At 31.6% G+C, this 26,081-nt stretch overlaps 1 protein-coding gene across 1 annotated transcript in view; it reads left to right on the top strand.

Moving 5' to 3' along the window:
* The window catches only part of LOC107455141 (FH1/FH2 domain-containing protein 3-like), a gene marked incomplete at its 3' end in the record, with an annotated part of 229,904 nt that extends 204,375 nt beyond the window's left edge, over positions 1-25,529 (top strand). Inside the window, 12 exon segments of the mRNA XM_071180913.1 lie at positions 976-1,081; positions 2,972-3,066; positions 3,207-3,318; positions 3,403-3,497; positions 6,802-6,945; positions 8,464-8,528; positions 11,537-11,689; positions 14,890-14,969; positions 15,946-16,119; positions 17,339-18,396; positions 23,237-23,395; positions 25,346-25,529. Of these exon segments, the coding sequence (XP_071037014.1) occupies positions 976-1,081; positions 2,972-3,066; positions 3,207-3,318; positions 3,403-3,497; positions 6,802-6,945; positions 8,464-8,528; positions 11,537-11,689; positions 14,890-14,969; positions 15,946-16,119; positions 17,339-18,396; positions 23,237-23,395; positions 25,346-25,529 (2,425 nt within the window).
* Positions 25,530-26,081: the final 552 nt, after the last annotated feature.

Raw genomic sequence — 26,081 nt, 5'->3', positions numbered from 1 at the left:
TTCTTTTTGTGGAACAAAAAATGATCGTCTTAAAATTATTATGTAAATAAAATGTTGTTATTTTTTACTAAAAGTTGCAGTCAGATTTATTTTTTAGAGTAGAAGTAGAGAACGACGGAATATTTTACTTTCTGATAGTCTCGTAACATCTGACACAGCGATTGTAAAATAATTAATTATATAAATGTGCTCAATAAACTATTTTTTAGTTCAAATGGAGCTATAAGTTAGAAATGATCACTGTTATCTTTGAAATATGTGAGAAAACTGAATCGCTCCTAGTAAAATTTAAAACAATGACTAATGCTTAAATTCGTTTTTCGCTCATCCCTATTTGCTTAGTGAATTATTATTTGAAAAAATTATTTTAACATCAAGTGTCATCCACTACAAGTGTAAAAAAATGTATTTAACTTGATTGGTTGAATTAAAAGTATTTTATTAACGATTGAAAATTTGAACAAGATGTAGGACACTAACTCTGAACTTTCGTGATCTGGCAACTGAACAAAGAGTTTCAGTTTAGTTTTCTGTAACAAAGAGATCCAGTTTAGCTTTTGTGTTCTACTAGAGATATTTGTCTGTAGTTGTGTTCTAATATTTCCACGAATGTTACTTACTTGTTAAATATTAAAGTTGTTAAGTTTTTATTTCATTTACTTAAAGTAATAGTTTCAGTAACATAGACTTGTATATCTGCTAAAAAGATATTGAGAGAGAGTGTGTGCGAATTAATGGTAGGAATTGAAAAAAAAAAAGAACTTAGAATTCATAAAAGAAAATGGACAAAAAAGGGGATTTTTTTCAAGAAACCAGACCCTTAAGAGTTTCCCTCCAACTACACATCTGTCTGAAACAAATTGCCCAACCATTTGGGTCTTAAACTGTTTATTTATTATTTTTTTTAAACTTGTATATTTCTCAAAATAGACATACTTTCTTGTTTTTGCTTATCCATATTATTTCTTTTGTTAGGATGACAAAGATCTTGTCCATGAGTTTGTCCAAAGTGATGGCTTGGCCTGCCTCATTAAAGTAGGCTCAGAAGCTGACCAAAATTACCAAAACTACATTTTGAGAGGTAACTAATTATTTGTTTTCATTTGTCAAATAAAATGCGTATAAAATATCATTATTAAAATAAAGATTTGTGTAAAATCAATGCAACAATTATATCACACTATGATTTATTCTCTAATGATTGCTTTTTTGATACTATGGTGCTGCCATCTATGAGCTGAACATGTTATCCTAAAGTAACCCCACTGAAGGACAATTTAAAATGAAAAATCGGCATAATGACAGACTATCTCTATTTTTTCTTGTTTTTTACTTTTTGTAAAATTACAATGCATTTTTTCCATTATTTTTTTTTTTTAACAAATATCTTTTATTTAAAAATACACCCTTTTAAATGTTTATTTTTTTATAATTTTAAACTTAAAATATGAAAAATGCTTTCAAGTTGTTTATCAGTTAATCCTCCTTTTTTTTTTAGTTCACTTTTTTTTCTAGAAAATTTATACACTGAGATTGTTTTTTAGCGTAGAGCTTTTCTTATTTTACGAAAGCTTCAAATTTTTCTGCTATTTTGATAATGAGGGGAGAATTACTTCGTGAAATATTCACATAAAATAGTATAAAAGAGCAATTTAAAATTTGAGAATCAAATTCAGATACTACATAATATTACACAATTCTTCCTTCTCCGATATGCACTCCATGTTGCTCTGGAGAGGTCCCTGGACTCCCCAAATCTACTCCACCATCCTACTCTGGGCAAGACTTTTCTCGCTGAGCGTTATTGGGAGGCTAGGGATATGTTAGATTAAAGAACTCTGTATCAGCATTTTTTTTTGTTCTTTCTTTTTACTTGTTTTCTGCTGTAACTGTTCATAATCTGCCATTAGAAGTAAAATAAAAAAAAACTTTTATAAAGTAATATTGCAAAGTTTGATAAATCTTAACGGTGATAAGTGAATGCCCTTTTCTGTGAGAAAGCTTGCTGCCCTTTTTTATTTCTAGGGAGAACACTGACTTACGTATGGTAATAATGTTAGAAAATAATGCTTTAAAAATACGAAGGGCATTTTTTTGAAAAACTGATATGTTAATTGCGAGTTACTTTTTTGAATTCCTCTTGGGAAAAGCCTTTATCCCTGGTGCGTAGCGTTTGTAAAAAGTGCTTATTTTCATTTTTTAAAAGCTCTTAAAGGTGCTTTTTTTATTGGGTGCTTTTATAAAGTGCCTAATTTTCCCTTTTCGAAAATGAGATTTTTTTTTCTATACCATGTCAATTTTCACTACGTATTATGCAAAATTGTGGTTTTCACATAGTTCTATTCAACATTTTCACAATTCATTCAAACACAATGCATTCCGGCATACCGTCGGTTCGTAGCTTATGCAAGCGCCAATCATTTTACGTGTTTGATGAAATAGCTGGGTTCAGTGAGATTCTAGCACTCTCATGTGCAACTCTGCTGCATTTTACAAGATATTCTCCATTTCAGGCTTCATTTTCCACCCTCTGAGAACGAACCAAAAAATCTCTTGGTCTTTTTTAGGGTGGCTTAATCGAGAAAAGAGTTCTTTAACAGAAGCTAGTTGTATTATCATGATCATGTAAAGTCTTTGAAAACTATTTTGCGTTTTGTTAATGTATATAGTGCTTAAAAATATTCGTTTCAGTACTTAAAATGTGCTTATTTTTTGTTGAAAGATTTGGCTAGGCACCCTGTTATCCTCCATATTGGTCCCTGATGTAAACAAAAAGACTTGAAAAAAAAAAGCGGCTCCCAATAAAATATTTTCTACACACACTTATTGGTTTGCATTCTTTATGATTCATTATTTATTTTCTGAAGTACAAGAATGAAACCTCTACACATTTCATATAAAAAATAAATGTATTAGCTATTGTTTACAATATCCTATTTTTCTGTGTTGAATGTTTTTATTTTATTTTCAGCACTAGGTCAGGTGATGCTGTATGTCGATGGTATGAATGGAGTGATTAAACATATAGAAACCATTCAATGGCTCTATTCTCTCATTTCATCTAAAGTGAGTCCTCTCATTCAAATTTAAGCATGTAAAGTTTTTATTTTAACCCATTTTAAGCCATTTCAATAAATATTTTTTATTAACACCTTGACAAAAAAGTATCTACAAAATAAAGAGGTTCAATTCTTTGTATTTTGCAGTATAGGCTGGTGGTGAAGACAGCGCTGAAGCTTTTATTAGTTTTTGTTGAGTACTGTGACTCTAATAGTCAACTTTTAATGAACACAGTGTGTGTGGTGGACTCTCAGAAAGGTACTCTCTCTCTCTCTTTCTAGTACTGTGTGCTCATTATAAATGTTAATTATATAGAGTATTAATTGTAAACGTTCTTTGCAGGTGTCAAAGCGTGGTCTAATATCATGAATCTCTTGAAAGAGAAAGACTCTGCTGATATGGAACTTCTAGTCTATGCTGCAACTCTCATAAACAAGGTAAACCTGCAAAAGGGATCATCTCATTTTTGCAACTAAACGTCGTCCTAAGATAATTAATTCATGTTGGATAGTCAGGGGTCTGTTTAGAAGAAATTTGGGTCCGTTACGGACACTTCACAAAACATCTTTTCGTGAAAACGGACCCTTCACAAAATATTTTAACTTAAAAAGGGACCCTTCACAAAATATTTTAACTTAAAAAGGGACCCTTCACAAAATATTTTAACTTAAAAACGGACCCTTCACAAAATATTTTATCTTAAAAGCGGACCCTTCACTAAATATTTTATCTTAAAAGCGGACCCTTCTCAGATTTGTTTATCTTCATTATTGTTTTGTTAATCGAATAAGCCCTTCCGAGGATGGGGGGAAGAAAGACAAATGCAAACGAACTAAGTTTTGTCTTCGGCAGAAGCTGCTTCCTTTATTCGTCCGAAGTGAATATTCTGCGTTGTGCAGTATGGGCTAAATACCAAATATTTGTATGTTGCATCTCTCATTGAGTAGCAGCAATGGCTGTTTATTTTTGAAAATTTAATTTGCTTTAATTATAATTTTATAGTGTTGAGCATAATCTTGTATGTCTTTACAATTTAAAAACTCCTTGAAAAAGTTTTTTCGCAATAACAAGACCCTATTTGCACACATTCACAGAAGCAGGACCCTGGTTGAAAGAATTTCACTTGGAGTTTATTTTATATTCACAAATTACAAGTCATTTTTTCACAATTTTACAAAAACGGACCTTTCACAAAATGTCTTGACGGACCCCTGATAGTTATATTTTACTTGACAGAATCGTTCAAACAAAGCGCATTTATTCTATCAAAATTTGAGAAGTGTATCATATCATATAAGGATCACATCATATCATATCATATAAGTGTATCATATCATACTTCATATAAGGATTAATTTGAAGTTACCAGAAATATTTTATAACATTTCCTCTAATAGTTATAGATATATATATTGTAAGTAATAATTTTAATTCATAAGTTCCAATGTACAAATAATACTTTCTTAATGACAAAGTGTTTTTTTAAAAAATGTATAAATAATGAAATAAATCGCAAATTTTCGCAAAACTGGTGCCCTGAAGATTGTTGATTGATTCATAATATGTAATATAATTTAATAACTACATTATGTAATCAAATATGATATGTCATTCTATCGGTACACTATTTCCCTCTAGGTTTAGAATTTTACATAGCCATTTTGTATTCATTATTATAATTGTATGTAAAATTACGTATACTGAACATAACTATGGATGCAATTTGTTTTTGTAAATGAAGAGAAAAAAAAATGTTCGGAAAGAAATTTATCTCATTCACTATTTAATAAATGTAAAACTATGTTAAAATATCTTAAAAAAATGTTGTAATAAGTTATTATTACATGATTATTTTTTAATATAGTAAACAAAAAAATGAACGAAAAATTCATTTTGAAGCTCATAATTATGTAAATAAAAAGATTTAATATAATTAATTAGTTAAACTGGTATAAGTAGGTTTCATTGTAATTTTTACTTTTCATTGTAAAAAATGTTCACGTCCAAAATTTAAAAAAAAAAAAAGAAATTTGAAAGAAAGGCAACTAAAAAGTCTTCCAGTCGAACCCAAAAAGGGGAAAAAAGAGAGAGAATGAAATAAATAAAACTATTTTCAACCACAATTGAAGTCCCTGAGGCTATTTAACCCCAAAGCTCTTCAAAGAGCCCCTGTCCTATTTCTCCCCCTTCTAAATAACCCCTCCTTAACTTGAGGTAAGAGAATGAAGACAAAGGCGTGGCTTATGCTCTTTATGCAATTTTTTTTAGTATTTTTCTTTTCTAATAACACATTTCATAATTGAAGAAAATAATTACGCATTATTTCTTTTGGAAGCGTGAAATGTTGAGATTCTGTATTCAAAAATAAGGATTTGCTGCATGAATTCAGATGAAAAACGGATTTCTAGAACTCTATTTATGATATTTCCCCTCCATTAAAAATTTAATATTTATAGTAAAAACTTTTCATTTCAAATTCTCTTTCACTTCCATTGCTAATTTAAAGTAGAAAAAATGTGAGTTCAGACAAATCTAGAGTAAGCCAGGAAATTACAAATACTGAAAAGAAATTATAAGTTCTCTTCCAATAATTTGCTTGCATTTTTATATTTAAAATTTTTTTTTTATATCCAGCTCTTGAAACTTCGTGGCTTACTTTAGGTTTGTCTGAACTCACTTTTTCTCTACTTTAAATTAGTTATGAAAGGAAAAGTTTCTCCCAAGCATGGGATCCTCTTAAAGCTCGTCTGGTCCGGGATAGCTCGATAGGTAGGGCACTGGGCCCAGGTCCAAGAGGTCGTGGGCTCGATCCTCGTCGACCGAAGACTCCCCACCTAGTGAATGGAGACTGATACACGTTAAATCTGTCGAGTCACAATGTCCTCCATGTTTCCATAACAAACCATGCCTCTGGGGGTACTACTCCGGGGGTTTCGTTGTCTTCCGGATTGGCTCAAAATGACAAGGCTATGGAATTGAACATCAGTATAGGGTGCGTAGCGTTTTTAAAAGGTGCTTATTTTCGATTTTTAAAAGCCCTTAAAGGTGCTTTTTTTCATTGGGTTAAAAAGTGCTTCATTTTCCCTTTTTAAAAATGAGATTTTTCCTTTACTATGTTGATTTTCGTTTCGAGTTATGCAAAAAGACACAATTCACATTGTTCTATTCAACGTTTTGACATTTCATTCAACCCCAATCTATTTTGGCGTATTGTCAGTCCGTAACGTATGAAAAGGCCATTCGTTTTACAGGATTCAAAATTTCATGATTTTTGACAATTGTCAAAAACAATGCTAAAAGGTTTTTTTTTTTTTTTAACATTAAAACAAGATAAAACAGTGAATTGTCAAAAACTTTAAAGCCCTGCCTAGTTACGGTATTTTTTTAAAGTGCTTAAAAATATTTTTTTAGTGCTTGAACGATGTTTATTTTTGCTTGAATAATTTGGCTACGCATCCTGTTAGTAGTTGTTAACCCAAAATTGGGTCGGCTGTTCAACGACGGTTATAAAATAAAATAAGGCTCGGATCCATGGGCACCAGCTAGTCTTGGAAGTAAATGTGACCGGTGCGCATTGTCACAATTGTGTTCGTTGGTCTCCAAATTATAGCTCTCACTTGACCTTTCTTTTTTTTTTGCAACAGTACTTTTTTTTTGGATAGTGGACATTGTTTTGGTTGCAATTGTTCAATGCAATGGAAGGAATTGCATTGAAAGAATTAATTTTGTGTATATTTGCAGACTCTAAATGGTATTCCTGATCAGGATACTTATTATGACATAGTTGACAGTTTGGAAGAACAAGGAATGGAAAATGTTATTCAGTATTACATGTCAAAACAAGGAACTGATCTCGACCTTCTACAGCAGTTTCAAATTTATGAGGTAAGTAGTAGTTCCTCCACCAGGTGAAACTACCAAAGTTTTCCTTATTGACTTCAAGAAAGAAAAAAAACTATTTGCTTGAAGAAATTAAAAATCTATTGTTTATGAATCAGTTTTCATATTTAACAGTATTTGATTAAAAAAATTAGTATGCTGTGGGTAAATGTGAATTCAATATGTGTTTTTCTGTAGTGTATGTGTATTAGTATGAAATTTGTCAAGTTGACCACTTGTGGTACATTGTTTTAGTGGTCAACTTAGACAAGTGGGCAACTTATAGAGGGGGTGGGTCATTGTTTGCTTTTTCGTTTCCTGTATCATGTTGCTATATATTTAAATTTTTTTTTTTTTTACTTGACTTAAAAATTTTATTTAGCAAATAGCCAAATGAATATCTTAAGAAATGTGTTTAAACCTGAATGAACTTCAATTTGTTACATATAATTCTAATATTTAACCACCTTTTAAAAAAAAATTATTTCGTTAGTTATCCATGTGAAGTGTTTAATAAAAATAATTTCTTAAAATATCAGAACACAAAAACATGTAATTTGAAAACTTTAACAAAACAAAATTATTTGAACACTTTTAAGTTTATTACACTTTACTGTTATTACTACACTTACAAACCTATTTGTTACAAAAATATTCCCTTATTGTTGTTTGAAGAAAGAAATTGTTGAAAGAAATGGTCAAAAGCTGACCCACTACAGTTTCCCCAGATGATCAACTCACAAAAGGGTTTAGATTAGCTTTTTACACTATTTCACCAAACAAGTGAAATTTCATAATACTCCTAGACAAAATTTACTTATTTCAGTGGTCAACATACAAGATAGACAGGTGGTCAAGTTATTTATATTATATAGGAAAAATTCCGTTCTTGATAATTGAGGTCAACTTATGCAGGTGTCCAACTTACAAGGGTGATCAACTTGGCAGGTTTCACTGTATTCATTAAATATGAATATATTTCTTTCACAGTTCTTTATATAATTATCAAATTAGGTTTTTCTATATTGCATAATCATTGTAAAATCAGTTATTTAATTGACTTAAGAAATTCATTAAATTTATTATAATATTTTTGCTTATTTAAAAAATAATAATATTAAAGTTATCTCAGTGAAAGGTATCTCTAAGACAGGCCTTGAAATCTCACTCAGCTTTAGATTTGTTTAGTTTTTTGATGTTTTTTTTTATTGCATTTCTAAAATGTTTCCACTTTTTTCTATTGAAACAAAAAGTTATCAAGTTTAAATTTTTAGTAATTTTACTGTTAATTTCTTAAGACCTTCTTTCTTTTTATTCTTTAGGTAAAAAAAAAAATATTTAAAAAACTTACTTTTTGATCATAATGAGTTAAAACAAATGAAGAAAAGGGGGTTCTAACGATGAATAAAAATTTCAAATAACTAAGTCGGATGAAATTATTGTGAGGAATAATATTTAAATGACACCCAAACTTGTTTTCCTTCAAATGTACTTAGTAATATTCAAATTCAACATTTCTTTTAGGCTGTTTTAAAACAAGAAGATGATGTTCCTGACACAAAGCCAATACAACTGGACGGAAGATACAGGTTAAAACTTTTTTTTATTTTGTGTTCGCTTTCTTTTTGCATGCTCTTTCCCCCTTATCATTCAAGATGTGTAGTTCTTATTTTTCTGATCGTAAAGACACGGTTCCAAGTAGAACACCAAGCATCTTTGACTACGGTCAGTGAGCGGGTGGGTGACCACTTTGATCATCCTGCTTCAGGACCCAGGGTGCATGGTATCAATCCTCGTTAAACTGTTCTGCCGTAGAAGTGCTTGACTTCGCACGCAGTTCATCTGGCTACCAAAGCCATACCCTCTGCAGAGGATCAAAATTGTGATGGCATATCCTCGGATCATCCGCAGGGATGTTTTCTAGACTGTCGTCAATAGCCCATTGTGCAGCTCTAGTGCGACATAAATAAAGTACCTTTAGAGTTCTTTTAAAATTAATAGGGAAAAATGATGGCGAGTATAAAACAAAAATTATTTATTACGAATGAAACAAGATTAAATACGTACACTAAAACTAAAGTATCGTAACATAACCAGAGCGTTTATTTATGTCCGCTCACATCCGTATCCCCCGTTCCACTGACTGAGGATGGTGCAATGCGCAGAGGGGGGGTTGCTATGGTTACCTGACAGTACCCAGGGCTGATTGTGCTCCAGGAAAAATCCAGATTTTTCGCTAACAGTGATCAGGAGGTTTCCGGGGATCGAAGGTCCAGACGTTTAAAAAAATTCATTGATAACAGAAGTTTCCAGAAATCAAATTTTCAAAGGTGGAACTTAAAAACACAGTTTATTTTATTTGTTTGTAAGGGAGAGCCAGAGAGATACTTTATAAGCTTATATTCATGATTAATATTGATTTTTTATCCGTAAATAGTTGTTATAATCATAAACTCAAGAAAGAAAGACATATTTATAAATTTTAATTACTTCTCCAAGTCATCCTAGATATGTGTAAATAGTATAGGTATGTGTAAAATTTTAAATATATTTTAAGTAAACTAAGAAATATTGAGAAAAAGGAAGAAAACCTAGTTTAAATTTTTTTCTATTTAAACCATTTTTCTTTTCTTTTTTAACTCAAGAAATTTTCCGGAATTTTGACTTGGGCTCACAATCACCCCTGAGTACCTATCATCTTATTTATCTGATTCAAAATATTTTGTCCTGACTTTTAACTTTTTGTGCAGATATTCCATATTTTTGTGTTCAGAGCATCTATGACACTTGTGTGTGCTCAGAATTTTCTATGAATTCAAGAACAGTTTCATAGAAATAAGTTTTAAGAGTAAAAAAAAAAAAATCAGATTTCCATATAAAAAATTTTTATTTTAACTAATTATGCTAGTAAATTTCCAAATTCAATTTTTCAAATATTAGAACCATCTACTAATTGCATCCAAGGTTTAAACCGATAACTTTATGTGCAAGATGAAATTGTCCCAAACTTTTTGGTAATTCTGTCATTTCATGAAGAAAAAAAAATCAATTAACATTTTTATGTTACAAATTTTATTTTTACTGTGGGGAATTTTAGAGTCATATGTATGGTGGAGATTAAACGTTTCAAAATAATTGATTTGGCTTTTTATCTAATTTTCAAAATGATTGTTTCCATTTAACATTACAGTGTCATAGAATTTTTAAATTTCTCTTGAAGCCTTACTTTAAAATTATTTTATTATTTTTCAACTTGATTACAAATTTTAATTAAACATTGCGATTAAATATTAACTAATTGATACTGATTGTTTTTGTTAATGCCACAGTACTTTAAAAATTTTCTTCGTTGATCTCTAACTTTTATGCTTCATTAAAAATTATACTAGAACCTGTTAAAACTTTCTATTCTAAACAAAGCAGTTAGAATCTAAAGATAGTTTATTTTTATAATTTTTCTGTAGTAAAATTTCCTTTTTATGGTCAAGTAGATCAAATTATAATTCTTTTAGTATTTTGCTTGTCCTTAAAGTGTTCTAGTATATATAAGCGGTTTTCTAAAAAAGTCCCAATTCTTTTTGTAAAATGATGTCCTGATTTATTATTTGACCCAATGAGGCCTGCATAACTGCATTTTACGAAAGGGAAGCCACTACTTTAGGCACCAAAAAAAATCATAAATTCCTATAGATAAACAATAAACTATACAACATGTTGTTTCAAAAAAATGCTGAATTCTATTGCATATTTTTTTGAATCTATTCTATAATGTATATTTCAAAATGTTGCGTTTTCATATTTGATCTAACAATCGTTTAATTTCCTAGTTCAAGCATTTGCTTTTGAGCGCCTTAAAGCCAAAAAATAAGGAATTTTATCAATCTGGAGGAATTTTATTCAAATACTTGAAAATTAAGAAAATGGGCTTAATTTGAAGTAATCTCCCATTGCCTTGGTTGCTACTTAAATTCTAGTAAAAAAGAATTTACGTAGCAACCATATTTACAAAAGCATATTTATCATAGTACATAAGCATTTTACAAAAATGATATTTAAAGCCATAAATTCTGACTTAAAAAACTCAAATTAAATTAAATTCAACTTCCTTAAAAGAGGAAATACTTTATTTAACATTTTTCGGTCCATTCACCAACTATCTGGAGTTACTTTGCATTCATCTTTCTTTTTTTTCATAACAGTCTTACATTTAAAAAGATAATTTTATTTATAAAATATATATTTAACATACTTTTGTGTTAGAAAATTTTGTTTAAATGTGAATCGTATTAGAGTAAGTGACTACTCAGATTTGAAAAACTTAACTAACTTAACCCATCCTAGACAAGTAATGTCAATTGGATAAAAGATGTTACTAAAACTAAAAAAACATTTAATTTAGGGAGATTCATTTAAAATTTTAAAAAACAACAGCTATTGGTAAAATACTTATTAATTTCAAAAAAAAATTACTTAAATTTCACTCTGTGTTCATGCACTTAAGGAGGAGAAATATTTTGATAGTGTACTTGAAAATAGTGTAATATCTATCTTGTTGTTCTCTGCATGTAAATAATACAATATAATTGAACATGTTTAGACAAGTGCCCAGAAGTCGGAAGTCCATGTCGGATGTCAATGACAGGAGAAAGAGTCGACGTCACTCTTTTGGGACCCTCAACAGCACTCCCGCAACAGAATCACCTCACAGTCGCTCCCTGGAGAACACGCCCGAGGAATCTTCCTACCACTGGTAACAAACATTATTAAATGAGTTTAATTATGGAATAGAGTTCTATTGAAACATTTTTCAGACTTCTCAAATTTTTTTTTTTGTCTTGAACTCTGAGGCTAACAAAGAATTTCAAAGGTTTTTTCTTTTTTAATAAGTGTTCCTTGCCCACTTCATGCGAATCCATACTCACAGCCTTTCCTGATCAGCAGGTATTTAGCTAACCCTTAATTTCTTTTTAGAACCCTTTTTTTAAATATAAATGTTGAAATGTTTGATAAACTATAAAAAAAAAGTATCTCGTTTTTAACTAAGTATAATATGGCTGATTTCTCTTTTAAGAGCAGCATTTAATTTATTCTGGAATAGCTCTGTGTGAGAAATGTTTTAAATACAGGCTAAAGAGTTAAATCGTGACTGCCCTAGCCTGCATCAAAAAAGAGCGTCTTCAGCTTGACTGGAACAGATTGAGGAAGATCATTGGTCTTCTCACTGGACAACTGCATCCTCAGGAGACACCTATACGTTATGGGTATCGAATCTGATTCTCTTTGTCGAGGTTGTCATCTCAAGGAGGAAACTTATTGTCATATACTTTGTGAGGTATATTCTGTACAAAGATTTGATCATTTAGGGCAACATTGCATTAAGGCCTGGAAATTACAAGATATTCTTGTCAGCTGTTTGCTGAACATATATATATATATATATATTATTTATGTAGTTATTTTATAAAAAAAATTTTTTTTTTAGTGCTCCTCACACTACTGTATTAATAAATTTTGCTTTGGCTTTATTGATACAATATCAGAAAGCACTCTATTTTGCGGATATAATCGTGTGGGCTGAAGAAAAGATTATATCTTTTTTTTCCGGNATTAGCCCACACTAATGTAAGCTTATTTTAAATAGTCTTATTAAAATTTAGTGCATTGAGTCTTATAAAAGTTTATTAAAATGAGCCGAGTGAAATTAATACATTTTGTAAAAAATGAATCAAACCATTCAAAATCTTAATGAACTTATATATATATATATATATATTAGTTTTTTTGTGTTAGTGGAAGTTTTAGGAAAATATGGAAAAGTTCCTATTCTAATACTCTAGAAACTTAGTTTTGTACTTTACAGAAGAAAAACATTCCAGAAATTTTTTTTAAATCTTCTGAACGAATTGATATAAGTAGTCAGTAGCAAGAAAAGTAATTCCCTCAGTGTGTTGGTCGAGCTAAAGCTGGTAGTATTGACATTCCTAAACGTGATATGACTTGTAAGAGAATATTCTGCTGTATAACAAAAGTCCAGGCTTAATTTTATTTGTCTTTGTCGAAACAAACTGTGTAGAATTTTCTTTTAATGGAAAGGGTAGCAAGAAAGAGTGTTAGAAAAAGCACTTTTGGAAAGTTTTTAAAGAATGTTGAATTAATCACTCAGTCTGTTTTAAAACAATAAAGTAATTTATGATTTTTTAATTTTTAGAGATAAAATAAATCCTTAATAAATATTTCTGCGGATAAGGCTATGCTGTCTGTGGTCATAAAAATTCTTAAGCATTTTGAATTTCTCAGGTTTTCAGATCTTTGCACGGCGTGCAGCACAAAATTTTAGAGTTGCTGTTTGTGAACAACCTATTTATTTAATGAGCATATTTGCAGTAGAATCAAACCTACAGCCTAATTTATATTCAGAGGCACATGCCATCTATAATCTCCAAAACTTCAAAATTTTTTTAAAAGTTTTTTTTTTCCTTTCTTTTTTAAGTTTCTTTTTTAAAAATAGCTTTTTTTCCAAAAAAGTTTTTTTTATTTAATGAATAAGTTTTGATAATAAGTATATTAATTGCCCAAATAATTCTATAATTTGATAATTTTGTGCAAATAGTATCTTATTGAAAAAACTTTGACTTTTTTGAAGAAAAAAAATTTACCATTTGAACTCTTATAATTTCAATGAAACAAACTTTGCAATTTCATTAAATAATTCTACAAGATTTAAAAACTTAGCTTGCAAAATTTAGATAGAATTTAAATTCTCCTCGGTTCCCCAATAATCGGGAAGCCCAGACCCTAAGACTTTGCAGGCACTGTGATTAAGGTTGCTTCTCGCCATGTGAACTTCTGCTAGCTTTAGATTTTTCTCTCTCTAATATCCACGTTTTTTTAGATGCTATGATTTGCATAATCATTATTAGATTAATTGGTTTTATTACTTATATTTTAACAGCAACTACTGAAGACTTTTCTAAAGCTATTAATGATTGATAAGCAATTGATAAAACATTTAAGAGAAAAGATCCATTACAAAAATTATATTTTTAGGAGTATTCTCGGAACCTATAATTTATCAATTTTGATGCATATAAAACAATAGAGGAATTAGACAGTGAAGGGATTCTGTTTAAAAAATCAAAGACAAATCTTTGTCTTAAAGTGGATGTCCGATATTTGTCAGTGCCTACAAAAAGTATGCACACTGAAAGATTATTTTCAAAGCAAAATATTAAAAAAAATTGTTGCAATTAGAAATGAAACATAAAAAAGATTTATGTACCAAAATTCTACTTATTTGAATAAAAATATTGATATTTTATTATACATATTTAGCTCTAAATATTCAGCTCTTTTATATGCTTTTATTTTATTACATGTACCCTACTTGTCTTTTAGTGCAGATATTATATATATACACTGGTGGACAATTTATTTGTAACTGGTGATATTTATTTGTAATTGTATAAATTAAATTTATCCTCAAACACAGTCAGACAGAGATTATTATTGTAAGCAAATATGCATGCATATTAGGTCCTTATACGTAAAAAATATTTTGCTGTTTAAATTTAAGTTGAATGTTATACAATGATTCTTGGAAAGTGAGATAAATCCCTCTTATCAAGTCTTTAATCAAGTAGTAAAAATCTTACTTGAAAAATGAGTTTAAGCAATATTTCCCCCCTGTGTGTACTTATTTTAAAAGAGTAGATAAAAAGTAATCTGCAGTGCTGACAGCCATGCTACCATGTATATATCACAACAAAATTACAACTCTGAGACTCTCCGCTCGGTTGAACCATTTTTTGTGCAGTTTTCTTGTTAAACAACCCCAAATTATTAACTTTTGGTATTTAGATATTAAATTTATGTCATCTATAATTAAAATTTTTTTAATCATATATTTTCTTTTTTGATGAAGCATGACTTATAAATTCTTTTTTATTTCAGGAATAGGAATGATGTAGATACCCAGAAAACAAGTGAACTTGTTAATGGTCACATGAATGGAAACGGAATTTGTGATCCCTGTAAGTTTATTAATAATCAGATTCTCTGTAATTTGATGCCTAGCCATGCAAAAAACTTAGTGTAAAATTTATCATATTTAATTCTCATAGTCTATGAAATAAAATAAAATGATTTCTATTCTGCCAGTAAGATGGCAGCGCACCTTCCAACTGCTGTGGAATTCCCTTAGTTTGAAAAATTTTTCTTTTATAGTGTTTGCAATGTCTTAATATTTCAATAAATTGGAATGAAAAGAATTTCATCTACTACTGCTTTTAAACTGACCTATTAAAAGTTAGATCAAATGGCCATGTTTTTAAGTTCTGATGAGAGTTTTATAAAAGTTCAGTTTGATTTTAAAACTTCTCCTTTGGCATACTACAGCTGAAAAAAAGTAATTAAAAAAATTTTGGAACATAAATAAATATAAATATTAAAATATATAGGCAGTGAAGGTTTAAATCTGAAAACTGGTTTAGCCTACTAATACTCAATGCAAGGTTAACATAAAAAAGAAGAAAGTCATTATTACTTAAAATTTTTGTTTTTAACCTAAAATCATTTCTCCTTTTAAGGCATTGTTTTTTAAAAAGCTTTTTGTGAAACAATAAGAAGCTGCAGGTAAAACTGCTTCAAAGATTTTTGAAAAATCTTTTAATCGCTTTAATTATTTATAGTATAGTTTCGCATCTGTTATGATGCTTCAGCAATTGAGTTCAACACAAGTATATATATATATATATATGAACTCATTATACTCAATAATTATTTAAGACTTTAATTATTCGTTAGTATAGTTTTGCATCTGTTATGATGCTTCAGGAATTGAGTTCAACGCAAGTATATATATATATAGATAGATATATATGAACTCATTATACTTAATAGTTATTTAAGACTATAAAAAATTACTTAATCATCTGTCTCATTTCTAAACATAAAATATATTTCATAAATTGTTGTTGAACTAATAATGATAAATGTGATATTTTTCAGCTCTTCATTTAAATGGAATTACTCCAGCCTTGAGGAGGAGACGAGAGAGGGATGCTCGCAATAAATCACTCATCAAGGAGCAGGAAGAGACGGGACGAGGTGCTAAATACCAGCGATCGGACAGCCTCTCTTCTACCGGCAGTGACAACTGCATAAACTCACCTCTAGTCAAAGGTATGAAATTTTACTTTCACTGAGGTTGAGAGCAGCATATCATTAATGTGTCACACCATTAAAATAACAATGAAATATAAAGCTTTTATATTCTTAATTGCCAGAAATATGTCAATCCTTATTTAAGGTTCGAATCCCATCAATGGCTGGTCAATACGTATTCCGCCTCGCATCTACCACAGTGCTGACGTGAAATATCCTCAGTGGTAGACAGATCATGGATTAAAGTCCCCTTGCCTTCCGACTAACCGTTGGACGTTTTCTTCTCCGTGTAACACAAATGCTTGTTAGTTCCATCAGATAGTACTCCGCGGAGGTATATATTTCTCAATACTTGATCCAGGAGTTCCTTTGTCTTCTGAATTGGGTTCAAAATGACAAGGCTATGGAGTTAAACATTAGTAGTTGCAAACCCAAAATTAAATAAAATCTCTATCCAGCAGTCTCAAGATAGTCCTGTCACTTGTTGGGCCCTCATCTTCTAAGTCCCCCTCATTTTAAGTCCAGCTTGTGGCGGAACTACCACTATAAATATTAAATACCAAATCACTAGTATATAAGACATGTTAACTTGATTCTATCACGAGGTACCTTTTGATAAGATGAAAGTTGACATAGTCTATAATTATAATCCCCTCAAGCTCTTTGTTCAACAAAATATCTATTCAGAGATTACAGGTGTTGAATTTACTATTCAATGCCAAAGTCACTAAGTCAGTAATCGAGAGAATTGTGCTACTTTTCGAAGTTCTAATTTTTTTTTTCTTTTGGGCTGTCAGTTTAAAAAAATTAATTCGTAAAATTTTTGTCAACTATCATACAATGTGTACAATTGTCACTGTTTAAAAGTTTTATATTCTCTATGTCTGCTGCAATTATTTATCCGTGCATATTAAAAAATATAAGATTCAGAAGCCATGTTGAAAGCGGTAACAATATTTTTCTCTCCAAAGCCATGAAATCTGCATCACTTGTCACCATGCCGTGTTAGTTTTTTTTACCGTGGTCGCCACCTACAGTTAATTATTTTTTTCATTCTATTTAAGCCTTCAGTGCATGAGATCTCGGCTTTAGCATAGAGCATTAAATGCGAATTAGCTTTGTTATTAAATTTACTAACAAAAAGACAAAATTTATGCAGCTTATATAATGTTTTTTGTAATACCCAGCCTGATATAAAAAATGTTCGTAATAACAATTAGTTTTATTTGCATTTCAGATTATACATTGGTTGATAAACATCGTGCACAATTTGAAAATCATGTTGAACATGAAAATCGTAAAAACAATGAGCTTACACTGTCAAAAGAGGACAAAATGCCAGAAAAAAACAAACTCTATGAACTAAACCGACCCAATACGTTAAAGTATGAAATGAATAACAATAACAAAAAGTCGTGGATGCTTTCCATGATGTACAGCAAAAGCCAAGAAGAGGACTCAAAATCTGCCCTTGAGACTCCCAACAGAAACGGCAGCAAAGAACACGTAAACAACAATTACATTACGCGTAACGTGAGAGACGACATATTATCAAACTGTAATCTAAACAACTTAAAGAATGACGGCAACGTGAAGGACATTTTCCGGAACGGGGAATCGAACCTCAGACCGCTTTCTTCGGAGAATGGAGCACGTTTGAGCGACCACAATGGTATCGTAAGCAGAGCGAAGGAGGGACTGGCAGCCAGCAAGTTGCGTCCGGAATTGAAGCCCACTTCGCCTACTTCGCCGTTCATCCAGAAGGCGGACAGTGATGTGCAGTGGGACCATCTCATTAAATCTGTGAAGCGCCCCCTCATCATCAACGACTTGGACTTTACGGATTTAAAGTCCGAAGAAGACGTCGATTTGTTGGAGACCTTCGATTTGGAGGTGAGTTCTGATGTGAATGGTGGTCCCCCACCGCTACCTCCCGGTATCGGTCCTCCTCCGCCACCTCCACCTTTGCCGACGGGTGCTGGCCCGGCTCCACCCCCACCTCCTCCTCAAAACGCCCCCCACAAGAATGGTTTGAGAATCAATGGCAGCGCAGAGCACTCTCATTTATACGCAAAACGCAATCAGAGTCATGCTCAAGCGAAAGATGCGTCGAAATGCGGGCAGAAGACCAAAAAGACGGTAAAGTTGTTCTGGAGAGAAGTGAAGGAAGACAAGTCTTTGCTGAAGAGAATCGGACGCAAGAAAACCATTTGGGACGAGTTGAAACCCGTCCCCCTCGACACCCAAAAGTTGGAGCACTTGTTTGAAAACCGTGCAAAAGATGTCATTAGTAAGGTATGTCTCCTGCTGCAAACTTTCTATGCTTTTTGTGAAAATTTCTTGCAGTGATAGCTGAGTTTTAATTTAATTCAAAGTTATTTTTCACCACTGCGTGTAAATGATTCAGATTAAAAGGTGTTTATGAAATGCCCCTTTGTTCCAGCTCTCTCCTGACAGGCTTTTAAAATATTTGAACAACTATCAAAATTTCTGAAATCCTTAGTTTTTAATTGTCTACCACTCTATTAAATATTTTGCTCAAAAAAAAGGATAGTAGTTGGCAGCCCTGCTATTGTCTGTTCCATTTTTGAAATCGTAGTTCATTTTAAATTGCGTCTTGTTAATTTTAAATACATTCTGTGTCATCAATTATTCGCTAGACTACGGTACTTAGGACCCAGGAAATCCAAATTTCGTTTTTTCTTCTTTTTTTTCTACTCTAAAAGCGAGTGCCTGTTTAAAATTATACAAATCTCAAATTTGAAGATATAGTAAACGCGGGAGATGGCACCCCCGCGTCGGGCTATCGAAGCTGGGGTGCCTCACCCTCTGCAGAGGATCAAAATTGTGATGGTATATCTGCGGATTATCCTCAGGGATGTTTCCCAGACCGTCACCAACAGCTCATTGTGTAACTCTAGTGCGACATAAATAAACTACAACAACATCAACATGAAAAGTAATCAACAAAGAATAAAAACCAAAATTGTTTTTCATTTTTCCTTATAAGATCAAAATCAAATATTCTTTTTTTAAAGAAAATGAGACGCATCATATTAATTTTGTATAGACTGTTTCATAATGTTAATTAGATCATTTAAAATAATTCTTTGCTAGAAGTAGGATAAAACAAATATCACTGAAAACTAATTAATAATGTAACATTATTAGTAATGAATTAATAATATTAAATAATTTAAAAATGAAATCTCGCCTTTAGCAAAGAATTGAAACAAATAATATGAAAATTATCATGTTCCATAAAATCAAATAATAGATTATTTTCAATGAGTTCAAATTTCATTCTCTATTGAAAGTTAAAAAAATTTTTTTTATAACTTTTAAATCATGTTGAATTTTTAACTTCAAATTTTGTTAATCAAAAAAAAATATTTTAAAACTCACCTCTAAATTAATTAAAATTTAAAATGTCAATTGTAAACTCAGTTAAAATAAAATATGAATGTTGTAATCAATTTAACTTTGTATGTCTTCTTCTCACTGGCACGACAGCCCAGGATGGGCCTTGGCCTTCTCAACAAGCCTATGCCAAGACATAACTGTATGTAAGACATAAAGTATGTGTTAAGTATTAATTTGAAACATCTTTTCCTCTAAGTGTAGCTATTTCAGTTTTAAAATCAACCACTTTCATGAACTATATTTATTAAATCTGTAGTGTATCTACCACTACAAAAATGCAATCCGAATTAACTATTTTATACGACATATTAACTCGATTCCATGTTGGGGTACCTTTTCAAAGATGAAGATTGATATGGTGGATGACCGCTCTCCCCGCAAAATCAAATGTTTTCGGAACGAACAAGATTTTAATTTGTGACAAGTACTGTGTATTATTTATTTTAGTATTGTATCTTCATAAAATAATAATTTGTTTCTTTTTTTTTCATTCTGCTTTCATCACCTGATATCTCTCTTCTACTGAATTACAGGAGGTGAGTTTTGTGTATTTGATTTATTAAGATTCTATTTTTGAAATCCTGAAATGACACTTTACATCTTATTTCTGAAAACAATTGAATTCCATTATCAGAGGTCTGTTTCGAAGAAATTTGGATCCGTTAACGGACCCTTCAAAAAATATCTTTTCCTAAAAATGGACCCTTCACAAAATGATTTATCTTTTTATCGGACCCTTGACAAATTTGTTTATCTTGATTATTGTTTTGTTAATTGAATAAACCCTTCCCAGGAATGGGGGGGGGGGAGATAGATATAAACGAGTATAGTTTTGTCTTCGGCAGATACTTCTTCCTTTATTCGTCCGAAATGAATATTCTGTGTTCAGCAGTATAGGGTAAATACCAAATATTTGTATGTTGCATCTCTAATTGAGTAGCAGCAATTGCTGTTTATTTTTTTAAATTTAATTATTTATTTAATTATAATTTTACAGTGTTGAGCATAATCTTGTACCTCTTTACAATTTAAAACCTCCTTGAAAAAGTTTTTTGCAATAATGGGACCCTATTTGCACAAAAGCAGGACCCTGGTTGATATTGGTTATGTATTGGTTATTGTATTGTATTGGTTATTCGGCCACTTTTTAGTATTCGACCCTTTTACCAAGTATTTGATGGGACGAATGTTTGGCTAAATATTTAGCAAAGTATTTCTTTGAAAAATTATTTCTCTACTAAGTTTTGTTTTAAATTTGAATAGATTTTCTAAAAAATAATTTAAAATTTTTTTTTACGTACATTGTTAGAAATAATTAGTATAGTTTAGAAATTTTAAGTTATGTATATAATTAGTTTATATATTTAAGTTCGGAAACTTGCACATAGCTTTGCAAATTTATGTTCTGGGAAGACAAATGGAAAAGTTCAATTCGGAGTTGGAGAATTTAAACTAGTTTATGCATGATCAGCAGCCCTTCTGCAAAAATTGCTTCTGAAATTCTTAGGCTCCCAAGATTGAAGATTCAAACAATTGTAGGCTTCATCACTGGGCATTATCATTTCAGGAAACATCTACATAGATTGGGACTTTTCGAACAAGAACCAATATGTCGGAAATGCCGTGAAGAGGTAGAATCAGCACATCACATCCTATACGAATGTGATGCCCTCGCCCTTACGCGCCTCACTACCTTAGGCAATCCATATCCTAAAGAGCTTCACCTTAATTCCATTAAGGGACTGTNAATTACGAGTCATTTTTTCACAATTTTACAAAAACGGATCTTTCACAAAATGTCTGGACAGACCTCTGATTATTTTTTTTCACAAATCGTTTAAATACGAGATTTGCATTAATATTAGGAATGTATTGGTTATTCGGCCACTTTTTAGTATTCGACCCTTTTACCAAGTATTCGATAGGACGAATGTTTGGCTAAATATTTAGCAAAGTATTTCTTTGAAAAATTATTTCTCTACTAAGTTTTGTTTTGAATTTGAATAGATTTTCTGAAAAATAATTTAAAAATTTTTTTTACGTACATTGTTAGAAATAATTAGTATAGTTTAGAAATTTTAAGTTATATATATAATTAGTTTATATTTTTAAGTTCGGAAACTTGCACATAGCTTTGCAAATTTATGTTCTAGGAAGACAAATGAAAAAGTTCAATTCGGAGTTGGAGAATTTAAACTAGTTTATACTGAACCACGAGTTTTGTACTGCAGATTTTTTTAAAATTATATTCAGGCGAGTCAATTTTTTTTCAACAGTTTTGTTTTAAAAATTAAAAAGTTTTTTGTTTTACTTTTATATTATAGGGCATCATTTTAATGAGGCGTTACTGATTAACTTATTCTTCTATTGTCATTTTTTTCCAATAGGGTAATACAGATAACTGGTAACATAGAAAATTGTGATATTCAACTTTAAGGTTAAATTTTAGAAACAAAAAGATTTTTTTTTCAGTTTCTCTTTTACTTTTTTTTTTAGTTTTCTTTGTATCAGCCTTTTTATTGTGACACAGTATTTTTTTTATCCATCAACTGTGGGAGTTTTTCGTTGTTTTCCTCTCCATGCGGGTTAGTTTCGTTAAAGTCCACAACAAAGGCAAATTTCTCCCAATACTTGATCCAGGAGTTCCCTTTTCTTCTGGATTGGATTCAAAATGACATGGCCACAGAGTTGAACATTAGTAGTCGTAAACCCTAAATCGGGACAGCTGTTCCACAACGGCTATAAAATGAAATAAAATATAATTTCAATAAAATAAAAATAGCTTTACTTATTGACTTTTGTACTTTTAATAATTGTCAAATCCAGAAATCCCCTATCCCGACATTTTTCCTGGGGGTTTCATAGACTCAGATCCCCCCCCCCACAATTAATTTTCTTTATAAAAAAAAATTTTTTTAATATTTTTTTTTGAAAAAAAAAACTTGGGCTCTTAATGCTATTCTTCTCATTTATTTTTTTCATAATGAACAATAGAACAATGCTTAAATAATTCAACTATTCAAAATCTTTAAATAATAAATGTAATGCGTATTTTGGAAACTTTGGCAAATTTGTCAATGATTTTTTCAACATCCAAATGAATTTCTCGATGAATGTTTAATGATGCGAGTCCATTCAATCGTTGAACCTGTTGAAATGCGCTTGGAGCCCTTCAGCATTATTAATGTTTACAATGAAACTATGACGAATTTCGTTTTAATCTTTTGAATTATGATTCTTGAAACAGTGAAAAACATAATTAGATGGAGGAAAAAATCGATTTTTCCGACCTACCTAGGTGTATATGCCCCCTTAAATAATTTTTAAAATATTTTATTTCTTTTGTAAACTNCGTTTTAATCTTTTGAATTATGATTCTTGAAACAGTGAAAAACGTAATTAGATGGAGAAAAAAATAGATTTTTCCGACCTACATAAGTGTATATGCCCCCTTAAATAATTTTTAAAATATTTTATTTCTTTTGCAAACTATTAAAAAAATTATTATTTTTATATTTTGTTTCAGTTTGGGGGGGGGGATGTCATGACACCTATGCCCCCCCCCCTGCTGGATCCGCCACTGACCCCATTACTAGTGCAATAAGTGCTAAGACATTCCATTGATGATGTTTAAACTAAATTGTTTTTGAGTTCAATAACTGAGAGTAATATGTATTTAAAAAAGAATTGATTGAAGTCACTTTCTTCTTAGAAATCTCAAGATACACTGAAGAAGAGTGCAATCATTGTGCTGGACACAAAACGCTCAAATGCAATCAACATAGGGATGACAAAGCTTCCACCTCCAAGGACAATCAAGACTGCCATCCTCAAAATGGACAGCACAATTATGAACCGGGAAGGAATTGAAGTAAGTGGTTTCTGTTTGATTGTTGTGAAAAAAATTTTATTCAAAAAAATGGTGTGTGGCTTAGAAGCTTTATCACTCCTATAATGAATCTGACATTATTAAATGACAAGGAATAATATAGGCAGACCACGTTATCAGAATGTACGAAGACAGAAAGAGTTTTCAATGACAGACCAGTTGGCACACGAAAAAGAGGCTGGCCGAATTTGAGATGGATGGATGGCCTAGAAAGAGACCTTTTGGTCTTAAAAATCTGGAAAATATTTGCAGGAAAAAGGCTAGCATGGAAAAAACTTCTTAAGACGACCAAGGCCCACCCTGGGCTGTTGAACTATTGGTGATGATGAAAAATGTGGGCCATTTGCACTGTAAAAAGAATGATGAAACTTCATAATATATATCAGAAAGATGTCTGCATCTAAGCTTCGTATACTCTTTGTATATAAAATAGGCATCTCAAGGTTTCGCAATCTCCCCACTCTTTACACTTTTCTCCTCCTCATTACCATGGTTTTGCATCTTGCTTTTTTCTCAGGCCAGCATATCCCAACTACTTACTAAAACATGCTGTTGTAAAAAAAAAATCAAGATGCACCCAAATGGGAGAGGGGAATAGTGTAGAGAGTGGGAAAAATTGTGTCACTTTGAGATGCTTACTCATTTTACAAAGAGTATTATTATTCAACTGGCCCAATAAATTTTCCATGAAATTTTTAACTTGATAAACGGAAGTTGGGGAATGATCCAAAATTTTTACTCTGGATAAAATTTCCTACAATTTTTTCTAATTTCTGTTGACTTTCAATGATAGAAGGAGCCATGGATCGATTTGACATCAGCTTCATTATGAGCTACAGGTTAGGTTACATGAAATGTACAGAGTTTATTATAGTGACGTTAGACATACATATTTCACAGGAACAAGGAACGTGTACTGACACACGTGGGGTTTGAGGAAAGTTTTTACTGATAGTCTGGCAGTTCTCATGACCTTATAGATCTGAGATAAACATTTTATGTGATTGCGCAAGGAAGTATTACAAACTTTAGATCTGGGATTCCTCAATGTCCAACAATTACTCTTTTAGTAACTATGCGGAAAGACAAAAAAACTTTTGTTGCAAGTAAGCAACCCATGGTAGAGCCGGGATAGCCTGGTCGGTATGGTGCTGTGCCCACCCCGTCAGCCGAAGACTTCCCGTGTATTAAAGGGACTGATGCACGTTAAATTTGTCGCGTCTCTAAGTCCTCCATGTTCCCATAACAAATTAATACCTCTGGGCGTACTGAATTGGAAATTGATCGTTCTATGGTTCAGGTCAAAACTACGATTTGTGGATGAATGAATGGAGTGAATGGATACGCCCTATAAATGGATGTGAGGTATGGATGTGGCAGAACTCGAATTCTTGGCCATAGATGGCGCCACTGGAAAACAAGAACAATCGCACCCCTCTCCCTTAACAGGCATACGAAAAAGAGAGAAAGCAACCCATGTATACTTTGTCTACTGTAAGAACTCCCACCGTCGCTAAGTCTGAGGCCATCTGCTGCTATGAAAACAAGAATAGCGCATTTCAGGGAGGGTGGCTTCTCTTCACACTAGGGCTAACACACTCGTGTCGTCTCTCGCCAACACGAGCCAAAAACTGTCCTAAATAATGACCCTACACACCCCTTCTTGAAATAGCTATATCTCGTTACCATAGTCACCGCCACGGGTTCGGACAAATGGTTAGGGGAGTTTTTGCATAAGACAAACTATAATTTTAAAATAGGGCAGGAACTAACGTCTGGGTTAAAACATAGTGAGATGTACAAGAATCTATTCAAAGACACATCTGATATATAAACAACAGTTTCCAAAACATTTGGTTCAGTTGCCCAGCAACAACCACGAAAGTGCCTGTATTGTTACTGAGTAATTAATAGTTTCTCTTGTTATTTCAGAAAATTCTTGCCATGCTACCCACAGAAGATGAAAAAGCAAAGATTTCAGAAGCTCAGATGGCCAGTCCCGACGTACCGCTGGGCACAGCTGAGCAGTTTCTTCTTACTCTCTCTTCAATTAGTGAACTTGAGGCAAGACTGAGATTGTGGGCTTTTCGTATTGACTACGAATCTCTGGAAAAGGTGGGTTGTTAAGTGAAAGTACTATTACAACAAAAACTTATGATTTAGTTTGGACGAGATGAGTATAAAATGCAAATTTACTTCCTACAATCTCTGGGCAGCAATTCTGATTTTTGTTTATAACATGTTCTGTCTTGTGACATTTTTTCCCCTGTAATTCATACTACACTTTATCTGTCTGAGGCTTGTGTGTGAGCTCGAACCGCCTCCTCAATGCGACGCTCATAACGTTTTACTTTCAATTCATCCTATTTTAAGCACTTGCCCATGTTTTAACCGACATCGCCTTATCTTTTCTGGAAGCACGATTTTAAGTATAAAAGACTTGTTAGATAAAAATTCCCATCCTAACATCTTTACACTTTTACGCGCTGTTGGAATTTTAAGTTGTATATAACTGTTTCATACTTCTTGCCATTTTAGTACTTGTACTATGAAGTTTTATTGATTTTAATGCATACAACATTGTTATAGAATTTTCACTATCTTATCTGATTTTATGCATACGCTTTGCTTTACCTTTTTAATCTGTTTTTAAAACCGTGTGTTTGGC

This window comes from Parasteatoda tepidariorum, chromosome 5, assembly GCF_043381705.1.
Source record: "Parasteatoda tepidariorum isolate YZ-2023 chromosome 5, CAS_Ptep_4.0, whole genome shotgun sequence".
Classification (NCBI taxonomy): Eukaryota; Metazoa; Arthropoda; class Arachnida; order Araneae; family Theridiidae; genus Parasteatoda; species Parasteatoda tepidariorum.
The sequence above is the reverse complement of the archived record's forward strand: the minus strand, read 5'-3'. Positions and strand labels throughout refer to the sequence as shown.